At 39.7% G+C, this 11781-nt stretch overlaps 1 protein-coding gene across 5 annotated transcripts; it reads right to left on the bottom strand.

The window, feature by feature from the left end:
- Window positions 1–6425: 6425 nt before the first annotated feature.
- LOC143101712 (uncharacterized) lies at window positions 6426–8139 on the bottom strand. 5 transcript variants are annotated; one of them, XM_076264869.1, is made up of 8 exons: window positions 8107–8139; window positions 7893–7985; window positions 7774–7830; window positions 7483–7689; window positions 7288–7389; window positions 7123–7197; window positions 6843–7045; window positions 6426–6687 (listed from the first exon to the last, which is right to left on the bottom strand). In XM_076264869.1, exons 4-8 carry the CDS (start codon window positions 7574–7576, stop codon window positions 6466–6468), a joined length of 696 nt encoding a protein of 231 aa, XP_076120984.1. In that variant the 5' UTR covers window positions 7577–7689; window positions 7774–7830; window positions 7893–7985; window positions 8107–8139; the 3' UTR covers window positions 6426–6465. The 5 variants fall into 5 exon arrangements, with proteins under 5 accessions (XP_076120984.1, XP_076120986.1, XP_076120985.1 ...); XM_076264868.1 differs by having other exon boundaries at window positions 6428–6687; window positions 7123–7194; window positions 7288–7392; XM_076264867.1 differs by having other exon boundaries at window positions 6429–6687; window positions 7288–7392.
- Window positions 8140–11781: the final 3642 nt, after the last annotated feature.

Raw genomic sequence — 11781 nt, forward strand, 5'->3', positions numbered from 1 at the left:
CTACCGTTTCATTGTGGTTTTTGCTGAGAAACAAATAGTTTGCAACACATGCTGAACTTGAATCAAACATTCTTTAGAACACAGCTGATAATCTGTCTGCTTTCACTTGTGAATGAATTGCTACACAACACAACACAACACAATACAGCTACACAACATAACAACAGCTACACAACACATCACAGCTATCTACAAAACACAGCAAAGCTAAATAACACAACACAGATGCACAACAGCCACACAACACAGCTACACAACCACCTGGATCTGACAACCACACATTCACAGCATTCATAGCACACAACCAGACCAATCAAGACGGTCACTGCAATACAGACTACATTTGAACCCTGAATACCTGCACATTGCCTATTTAGCCTATAATGTTAGCAATTTACCTCAATTAATTTAGCACCAGCTCCTCTCTGTGGTAATGTACAGGAGAGAAAAGCTAGAAACTCATGTGGCAACTCCGTGTCTCAACCAGGAGGATCTGAACAGCGTTGTAGGAGCAGGCAGGGTCAATTAGGAGATGGAGATGTATATTGGAGATGAGGCAGAGGGGACAGCCCATACAAGCCATAGAGCTGTTAGTGCTACACTCTGGGGGCATGTTCATGAGCCCCCATGTCCAAGCCCCCAGAGTGTAGCACTGTAGCTGTTGGCTGCATAACTCAAGCTAAGTAGAAGCGATTGGGTTTTTGTTTTCCGTACTAACAGTACTGGGTGACCTTGAGAAACAGAGATTTATGTGAAAAATCACCGGAATTCTCTTTTAAGACGCTGTTGATACTGGGCTGGGTTGGAGGCAGAGCTATCACTTACTTCAGGGAAAGAATGTGGGTCTCTGTGTCAGTGACGGGAAAGGTCTGCAAGTCACCTGACACGCCAACATCCATTATTTAAGTCTAAGCTGAAAAACAAAATGTGAAGCTGGCCTTGTGACTTCAGGCAACTCAGTTATGATTATGGTTATGGTATTTGGCAGATACTTCTGTCTAAAGCCACTTACTAGTATATGAACACTACATTAGTTAAAAGTAATAGTTTCAAATTAAGTTGAAAAGCCTGTATTAAAGGACAATTCCGGCGCAAAATGAACCTAGGGGTTAATAACACATGTGTACCGAGTTCGACCGTTCGCTGGGATTTGTTTTCATGCTAGTCGAATGTGACCAGTTTTATTGCAAACCGCTAATTAGCGTTTAACACTAGCCTTCGGGGCACACGTACAGTAAAAAGAAATCGCTATTTCTATACCACTAACAAGGCTCAAAATAGCACCACACTTACACAGTAGCATAATGAAGGTCTCTACATGTAAACCGAAGCATTGAGAACTTTGTAAGTGTACAGGCAGTTTATTAAAAAGAAACACATTACCGTTCACGTCTGGTTCACATACAGGCAGGCGCCTTGGGAAACGGAACTCTGGGATGTGAAGTGAATCTCGTGTGAAACGTTGTTGCTGAAAGAAAGGACTGTGCAAAAGAGAATGCAACAGGAGACATAAGAGATGGTAGGTTATTTGAACGAATTTGAAGACATCGAGGATAAACCGTTATTGGACGTCGGAATATAGCCTACCAACAAAGAGCTGCGGGAGCTCCGTGAAAGGGCTATGAGAGAGAGAGAGCTACCTGTAGTCAATGCTGCACACAGCCTCGCACTTCTGGAAACTGTAAGCTACCTGCGGACATAGACCTCTGAAGTTCGCCTACAAAAAAGAACCAAAACGGCCATCTTTGCCCATATAAGGAGATCCGGTTGTTAATTGAAGCTAACTACCCATGGTAAGTTGCATTGGAAGTTAGCTCTGGGGTAGCAAAAATCTAAGTGTGCCGCCTTCACGTACCGGAGATCACAGTATCCACTCGAAGGCAGAGGACAAAAGTGTGTTCAGGAAAACGTCTGCATTTCAGACTTTTTCATCCCCGCGAGAGTTTAACAGGTGCGATAATTCAAAATCCCCATGTTATTTTCCCATAGGAAAAATCGCCAGATACCGGATGTCAAAGATGGCTGCTTTTTTGTAGGCGAACTTCAGAGGTCTATTGTGAAGCTATAGCCACCGAAGAGGAGTGCCTGTGTTGCATGGAGTGGGACCTGTTGCGTCGCGACCTCCAAGAGACGCAGTGTTTTGTAGAGTCTGAAGATTTCCCCTCATTGATAAACAGGGCTGTAGTTGAAACTTTTTTCCATGTCCCGAAAAGAAATTGGAGGCGGCGATCCATACCAGAGAGACCAGATGGACATCCACTAAGTAAGTACACTATACAGGTTATGTTACATCGGAGCTATTATTTCTGATAGGCCTATTGAGCAAATTACGTTTGATTTTAGTTCACATCGCCTGCCTGTATATGTGAACAACCAGACGTGAACGGTAATGTGTTTCTTTTTAATAAACTGCCTGTACACTTACAAAGTTCTCAATGCTTCGGTTTACATGTAGAGACCCTCATTATGCTACTGTGTAAGTGTGGTGCTATTTTGAGCCTTGTTAGTGGTATAGAAATAGCGATTTCTTTTTACTGTACGTGTGCCCCGAAGTCTAGCGTTAAACGCTAATTAGCGGTTTGCAATAAAACTGGTCACATTCGACTAGCATGAAAATAAATCCCAGCGAACGGTCGAACTCGGTACAAATGTGTTATTAACCCCTATAGGTTCATTTTGCGCCGGAATTGTCCTTTTACAACTTACGAAATGCATTCAGTGACATATGCTTTCATTCTGTGGACGAAATGCATAATAGAATCACGTACAATACATTTCGTGAGTCAGCAGTTTACGAAATGAATTATGTGTCACGATAATTTAATTACGTGGACGAAATGCATAACAGAATCACGAAATCAGTTTTGTGACCTGCTGCAATACATTTCGTGAGTCAGCAGTTTACGGAATTAATTATGTCATGATAATTCCATTATGTGGACGAAATGCATAACAGAATCATGAAATCAGTTTTGTGACCTGCTACAATACATTTCGTGAGTCAGCAGTTTACGGAATGAATTATGTGTCACGATTAGTGTTGTCACGATACCAAAATTATGACTTTGATACGATACCTGCCATAAATATCACGACCCAGGTAAAAAAGTAGTATACTTTAGTGTGTTAGAAATATGATTAAAGTACATGAAGTATAAAGCAAGTATGCTTACACTTTTTGTACTTTATGTAAAGTATGTTTAATGTGTACTAGTATACTTCAAAGTAGATGTTATTAATTTCAACTTCAGTGTACTAAAATTAAATACACTTATTGTGCAATATTCAAAGTGTTTTTGTAATGTACTTTTCAAAAGTGTACTTTGTTGCTAGTGTATTTTAAATGGTAAAGAAGTTTATTTAGTTTAAGTGTATTAAATTGCTAATACTTAGAGTTGTAATATAGTGTACTTATGGAAAGTATATATTTTTGGTAGGCCTAATACATTGTTTGTATAGTTTCATAGTATTAAGTTCAACTTCAGTGTACTAAAATTAAATATACTTATTGTGCAATATTCAAAGTGTTTTTGTAATGTACTTTTTAAAAGTGTACTTTGTTGTTAGTGTATTTTAAATGGTAAAGCAGTTTATTTAGTTTAAGTGTATTAAATTGCTAATACTTAGAGTTGTAATATAGTGTACTTATGGAAAGTATATATTTGGTAGGCCTAATATTGTTTGTATAGTTTCATAGTCATCTCACCTTTAATAAAATACTAATGTGTGTAGCTTTTAGGCCTGATAGCCTATGTCAGCTAACCTGGCCCTAGCCAGATGAATGCCGTTCCGCTTAGCTCCGCCTAGCTTCACTCACATCCATCTGGAACCTCTTCCATTGAGAGTTATTTCTCCAACCAACTTTATGGTTTAGCCAATCAGGACGCAGGGCGGGAGTTTCATAGATGTGACATAGCGTAGAAGCGACTGTGAGACTGTTATCAGCGTCACGGGTTGGCTTCGATGTGAGTGGTTGAAGTAGCACGTCAATAGATGACGGACAAGTGGCTTATTCAATCATATGCAAGCATTTTTTGATTAGGTCCAGCCTTCTGAAGCAACACTTCAATGGATCGGTTCCAGATGGATGAGTGGAGCTAGGCGGAGCGAAATTCATCTGGCTAGGGCCAGGTTATATGTCAGCCACATGGATGGCAATGTGCAATAACCTAGCCTAGACACACTGATCTATCAGTTTTGGTCATCAAATAATATTTTTTCTTTTGTTGATTTTGTGTCTTAGTAAGGTAGTAGCCTATACGTTTGTGATGTAGTAGAGGTTGTAAGAGGATGAATGTGGCATTTTGTTAAATTTATAGGCAACACAGTTAAATGTATAGGCAGTCCAGTTGACCAATAACATGGCTGTTTGAATTTGAAATGGAGTGGGCGGATCTGTGCAGCTTTTGAGCAAAACGTGGTGTGAGCAAACATTAACGTTATTTTATACAGTATATGCTTGTACCTTTATTTGCAAGACAGATGGACTGTAGAGACCAGAAAATGCAAACGTTTACGGTCCGTATAAGGTTACAGGTTTGTCCAAATTAAAGATACCATAAATTCTAGTCATGCCAGAAACGTTGGTCCTACAGAGGCAGAAGGACTCGTCATATGAGATAACAAGGGCTGAAGCCAGTTGGATCTAAAGTGCCAAGTTATTCGTTATCAGGTGAGTCCCAAAGCATATTGTTAAATGATTCTGATGTAGCTTACTCTTTATGACCTTCGGTAGTCTTTGGAGAAGTTAAATTGATGGCTTATCAATCTTTCAAGAGTTTGTTTTTATCCTTGCTAGTACAAGCTAGCAATGCCAGATCACGTTAGCTAATTTAGCTAACGTTAAAATCATAAACGTCGACCCAGATCCCTATCAAGAAAACTACATTAGCCTGCTTTGTGTTTGTGGGATTATTGACAAGCGTTGGCTAGCACTAACGTTAGACAAACTATGATGGAAGAAAGTGTGTTCTTTATTAAGCAACGTTTGTCTAAAGTTCACCAATGTTCTTTAGTATTATGTGTAGTGTAGGCTAAGTTAACTCACAGAAAGGAGGATGGTAGCAGGCTAGTCACACTTCACACTCATTAGGTCATTAGGCATGCTAATGACATTGTACCCAGCTAACAATTTATGGTTTCCGGAAACGTTAGTTTTTGGTTCCCAAACGTTACCCTAAGGTTAGTTTTTGAGCAAGTTTTGGTTCCCATGGAAAGTTTGCTGAACGTTCCGGAAACGTTAGTTCTTGGTTATATAAAACGTTCCCTGAACGTTCCCCTAACGTTATCTAAAGGTTGCAAACTTTAGTGAACCTTCCCCTAACGTTCCCCAACCGTTGCAAACTTTAAAAAACCTTCCCCTAACGTTCCCTAACCGTTGCAAACTTTAGAAACCTTCCCCTAACGTTCCCTAACTGTTCCCAAAATGTTCCCTAACATTTAGGGAACGTTCCCTTCCCTAAATATTGCAACCTTTAGGGAACCCTCCCCTAACATTGCAACCTTTGCATACCAATTACTTTAAACAGCACGAGCAGGAATGCATTATTATATATTAGCAGGAAAGAATGAACAGGCAAAATCGATGGAACTTATAACTTTAATATAAAATTATCAAAAGACAAAAAAAACAATATAAAAGGCCTCACTGTATATATATATATATATATATATATATATATATATAAATTAGACTTAGTGTTAGCTAAGTATATTAACATAAGGCATTTGACTTTGGTAGGTGCTACATTCAACAAATAGACACACTGTACAATAGACAACAATATACATTGTGGCAGATACCAACACAATATACAAAGACATAATACCAATACAAGTACACATGGAGTGGGCTGTTGAGTGCAAAGCTATAGTGCAAATGTAGAGTGCAAGACGTATATTGGAATGATAAAGTAAGTAATGTGCAGGTGTGGTCAAAGTGGGGATGACTCCACTTATCCACAGAGTGATAACAGTGCGAAAGAAGCTGCTCCTGTGTGTGGTTGTTTTTGTGTGTAAAAAATACAATTGCTGTAATACAAAAAAATACTATAGCTTTGATAGACAATACTATAGCTTTAATTAAAGAAAAATACAAAAGGTTTAATACAACAAAAAAAAATACAAAAGCTTTAAAAATAATAAAAAAAAATAGAGCTCCAGTCCTTCGAGTAGAGTCTCAACAAGATTAGTCCTCAGCTTGCCTAAAAAGAAAAAAAAAAAAAGTTTGATGTCATACTAAGAATGAACATGTTGAAAAAAACAAGACAAAGTGCCTCTGATCACAAAAAAAGTAGTTTTCCCATTCCTTTGATTGTTATGAACAAATTTCAATTTACCGTCTGTGTGGGGCAAACTTCAGTGCTAGCCCAATCAGGTCCTCCGCCTCTGCAGCATTTAGCGCAGGGAAGTTTTTCTAGGCCGCAGCTATAGTAGAAATCAACAAATGAGAAAAGTTAAGTCAAATTAAAACTTCTTATCAGCCAAGTTAAGCATAATACTGATGTGAACAATAAAATAACACCTGCCTGTTAAAACCCTGCAGAGGGTTAGGTCCTGAAAGGATTTCTTGGCCTTCCTGCCCCGCAGGCTGTACTCCTTTAGAACGTTGTTGGTTGCCACCCGCCGTAGCATACGACGGATGGCAGCACCTGGAGTCAACCCTCCAAGGGACGCCAAGAAAAGTAGCTGTAAAACATAGAAATACAAATTATATAGAACAACATATAGAAAGTGGAGAGCTTATACAATCTCATATTGTAAGTCAGTTCAGTTATAATGATTTGAATTTATGCAATTACATAGTGTTTATCTTAAGGGCAGGACTATGGCCATTTAATTACCATTTTGTTCCTCCTCTCCTGGTTACCAAGACTCTGGTCCAAGTCTTGCAGCTCGGTGACTGTCGAGCAGGGGGACAGCAAAAGGTCTTCAACCGGAGCAGAGGGAAGTGACTGTGAGCCCCTTAAGAGGCTGAGCACCTCCTCGATCTTGCCCTCAATCAAGTCGATTCGCTGTGCCATGCGGACCATGGATGTCCTCACAGCTATGGAAAAGTTGATAGTGTTAGTTGTTATACATTATAAAATTACATATGTAAACAAATTAAGCGAGTCTTCTTACCTCTCATTTCCATCTCGATGGCTGAGTCACCTCCCTCTGTGCGAGGAGTCACCTCCCTCTGTGCGACGTGTTCTGCTATTTACAACCAAAAAAGTTAAGTTACACTCAAATCCCTTGTCATGAAATTGCATTTAATTGGAAATGGAAAATTCAAAGCCGCTGTACCTTCAACTGGCACCCAAGGTGAAGAAGGGCGAGTCAAAGTTGACCCATCCAGCACTGGGCGACCGACTGGGCGAGGAGTCACCTCCCTCTGTGTGACGAGTTCTGCTATTTACAACCAAAAAAGTTAAGTTACACTGAAATCCCTTGTCATGAAATTGCATTTAATTGGAAATGGAAAATTCAAAGCCGCTGTACCTTCAACTGGCACCCAAGTCCTGGAGGGAGGGCATTTTGTTCCTCCTCTCCTGCAGCTCAGTGACTGTCGAGCAGGACGACAGCAATATGTCATCGACTGGAGCAGAGGGAGGTGACTGGGAGCTCCTTAAGAGCATGAGCAGCTCATCCATCTTCTCCTCAAATGCGTCCATTCGCTGTGCCATGCGGTAATGGTTGTCCTTATTGCTATGGAAAATGGATGGTGTTAGTTTTAGTTGTTAAATACATTATATACCTGCATATGTGAACAAATTAAGTGAGTGTTCTTACCTCTTATTTCCGTCTCCATGGCCAAGCCACCTCCCTCTGTGTGATGAGTCACTTGTGCTGTTTACAACATGTCATGAAATTGTATTTACTTGGAAATGGAAAATTCAAAGACACTGTACCTTCAACTGGGTCCCAAGATGAAGTGGCAGGTGTTATAATAGACCCATCCAGCTCTGGGCAATGAGCTGGTTGCCTGTGTGGTGTTGACTCATCTAAAAAGAAAGTAAATATGAATATTGGTCAGTTAATTTATGGTAGGTTTCTTGCACATGACATTTGCAAAAGATAAACCTATGCTGTTACATTAAACAATCGCTAAAAAGAAAAACTCACATGCAGGTGGTGGAGGCAGTGACATCTGCTGACCTAATAAAAGGCAGGAAGAGACAAATACATCAGAACAGTAACATGATATGCACTAGGTTAATAAACATGAATGTCAGTAGTTCCATGGTAGGAAATATGACTCAACTGGTTTTCTTAAATAATACATGTATAAATGTTAACTTACAGACAGGGCTTCCAGGCACACGCACCATCCTGGAATGCTTTCTTGCTTGCGGAACGGATTCATCTGAAATAAAAGACCATACAATCTGCACTGATTGCAAAAAGAATATTTGAATTGTGCAAATAATGTAGTCTGTATTTAAGAGGTCTTACCATCACGTGACCATGCACTGCCTTTTGTGGACGCTCGCATCTTCTTCCGCCTCAATGCTAGAAGTGTCCATCAGCCGCTGACATTTTTCCATAGCTTTGGTGTATGAATCTACGTTAAGAGAACAACGTTTTTGTGAGCCAGTAGTAGAGCAAAGCAGTATTTCCATATAGAGAAAACTATTATTGATAGTATTGCAGCAATCAGTCATCTGTACACAACCAGATTTTCTTGACTGGATATTTGGCCCAGCTTTTGACTTGATTTTTGTATTGTAGCCCAAAGAATGTCTAATGGGGAGACACAGCATCCATAGAAATGCATGGGCTTAGTTTGTAAAGCCAGTATGGCAGCTGTGTATAGCCTACTACACACATTCCGCCCCTTCCTGTATGCTTCCCAACAGACCTCTGAAGTTCGCCTACAAAAAGGAACCAAAACTGCCATCTTTGCCTATAAGGAGATCAGGGTGTTAATTTAACCTAACTACCTATGACAAGTTACATTGCAAGTTAGGTCTGGGGTAGCAAAAATCTAAGTTGCTGTCTTAACGTAGGCCTGTTGAAGATCACAGTTAGCCTACCACTCGAAGGCAGAGGACAAACGTGTGTTGAGCAAAATGTCTGCATTTCAGACTTCTTCGTCCCCGGGAGAGTGCAATAATTCTCTCCCCATGTTATTTTCCCATAGCAAAAATTGCAAGATAGGCTACCGGATCTCAGCTTTTTGAAGGCAAAATTCAGAGGTCTATTCACTTGAATCGTCTATCCGATCAACTGTGTTACAAAATGGCCGCCGACAGTGTAGCATTATCAGAGCCCTTCTAAGGATTATTAGACATTCTCTGACATTATCTATAGCCATCTCTATGGCTCTAGTGTAGCCTACATATGCAGGACTGTTCAGTAGGTTATACCAACTTAAAAAGCATCACCATCTCAGTATACCCACTTAAAATAGACTAGGATACATTTGGGGTTGATCACAGTATAGCCTACCCACTACAGCTAACTAGCCTACATCACAGTAGCCTAGATCCAGCTACATACAGTAGGCCTATATCCACTAGCCTACACCACTGCTGCCGAGTGACTTGCCTAAAAGGACTGACTGTACACTAAAACTAATTAAAAGAAACGGTAGCCTAGTGCTATTATTTGTAACATCAACGTGAGCAGGTTAACACAATGACACAAAACATACAATGCTGCAAAACATAACACGTTGAGAACAGCTCAAACAAAGACGAACGAGCAATGTGCTCTGGTAAATTACAAACTTGGCAGAATCGGAATATAACAAAGCCCTACAAGTGAAAGGACTTAAGGTTAAACCTCAAACTCTTGCATTACAACCACTAGGCCTACATCATGAAACTGTAACATATTTCACTTACTTTCGTGAGATCGAATTCAAGACGAGTGTAATCCATTCCAAGACTTCTTCCAGCGGCGTTCAAGAATCACGGAATTCAAACAGAGCCCGTTTACGGAAGTCAGGACAAGACTTCAATCGATCACCTGAAAGCAGAGGCGCTGTCTTCCCCCTACTGGCGTGGGGGTAGGCCTACGTGTAAGGGAGAGCCTGTCTGATTGAACTGAAGTGAATTGTGAAATGAAAGAAGTGAATTTTCTTAGTTGTGAAAAGTGTTCTATTGATAGATTTTTGTTTAAAGTTCACCTAATACGTAAAAAAAAGCACAAAAGTATATATTTTTTATTTAGTAAAATTGATATTAGCCTAAAATAAATATTATCTTGATATGATGTTTACCTTACTTAGATTTTATAAGACCAATCATTTGAGTGGATCTAAATCAAGTGACTGCAAACATTTTGTATGTTACTTCAAAAACTGAAATGGAGCTTGTGTTAGTATCGACTATAGCTGTTATTGTCTCCAGTTTCTAAAGCTGATAGAGGCGCAATCAATCACACAATGCCAACACATTTAACACGGCATGGAATTGGAATGAATAGAGACGCATTACCATTGACGTCATTGCCACCTAATCAGAAGCCTCGAATGCAAATAATGTAAAATGTGTGAATGTAAAATGGTAGGCTACAGGAACAAATGAAACATGTTCTGAATGTATTCTAGTGATAGCAGAAAACTATTATAAAAATATTTTATATTTTATTTACCGAAGTATTATTGTTTGTTTAATCCAACGTGAAACTGCAATCGGTTCTGAATGCAGACCAGGCGTCTTCCCCCTACTGGCGTGGGGGTGCACTCAGAACAACCAAAAACAACCAATAACAACTAAACTGGAACGTTGTGTGAAGGTACTGTGCAACCACAGGAGAACGTTTTGGTTGGTTGGTTCCCTTAACGTTTAGGAACGTTAAGAAACCCTTAGGTAACGTTCCCTAACCGTTAGTTTTTGGTTTGGTTCGAACTACCCTTTAGGGAACCATACACTAACGTTCCCGAACGTTCCCTTAACGTTTTGTGTTAGTGGGGTAGCTGTTTTTTTCTTTAATCGTGGAGACGTCTTTTAAAATGAGTCTACAGGACAAATTACATGCATTTTATGAAGTAGAACGTTTTTTTTCACCATTGATATTAGAGGGGAATTAAACCTGGTGTTCTAAGTTAGTGCTATGAAGCTTAGGCTACATGATTGATATTATGCCTTGGTTTAGGCGATAGATTTAGATTTTTTTAATTATTTGTGTTTGACAGAGCATTCAAGTTCATGGTAGTGTTTGTAATTTACCTAGTTTTAATCTGTAGCCTAACTATGTTTTTACAGGTGTTCCTGGACAGTTTTGAAACCGAGATGTCTGAACGCCTCAAATAATCAGCAGTAAAGGTAAATATTCTTCATCCAGGACCTTGTCCCATTACTCTTAAAGCATAACTCAAGCCAAAATGCAACCTATGGTCTTTTTGTGAATGTACCTGAGTCAAACTTTCGTTTGAAAGCATAATTAAGTCAGAAGCGCCACCATTAAGCTTGACTGTATTCATGGGTTTCATCAGGTCCCTTTACACAGGTGTATTAATCAAGTACCATGCAGTCTGCATTCATAATCAAGGTGCATGATTGTATACACCTGTGGGAAGGGACCAGATGAAACCCATGAATTGTCGTTTCTGGGTCAAATGCCATTTTGAATGGGAGTCGTAGGGGCAGAACTATTTTGATACATGATGATTTTGATTCATGCATCAAAATAGTAGGCTAGTGCCCCTACGACTCCCATTTAAAATGCCATTGACCCGAAAACGATAATACGGTTGTATTGGAAACAAAGGAATCTAAGGTAATCAAATGCAGAAAACAGGGTGGTTGCACTCAAATCGGTGCCAAGGTGCACAACGCTTTAAGGAAAGAC

Source organism: Alosa pseudoharengus, unplaced genomic scaffold, assembly GCF_046254945.1.
Source record: "Alosa pseudoharengus isolate Yale_2024_CS ecotype anadromous, Long Island Sound unplaced genomic scaffold, YU_APseudo_1.1 YU_APseudo_1.1_scf_4, whole genome shotgun sequence".
Classification (NCBI taxonomy): Eukaryota; Metazoa; Chordata; class Actinopteri; order Clupeiformes; family Clupeidae; genus Alosa; species Alosa pseudoharengus.

Bases quoted from the DNA above. Each gene is read 5' to 3' on its own strand.
- LOC143101712 (XM_076264867.1), bottom strand. From the start codon at position 7,576: ATGACATATTGCTGTCGTCCTGCTCGACAGTCACTGAGCTGCAGGAGA. The intron at 7,393-7,482 runs GTACAGCGGCTT...GGTTGTAAATAG, and splicing joins GACTTGGGTGCCAGTTGAAG to CAGAACTCGTCACACAGAGG. The intron at 6,688-6,842 runs GTAATTAAATGG...TATGTTTTACAG, and splicing joins AGGAGAGGAGGAACAAAATG to CTACTTTTCTTGGCGTCCCT.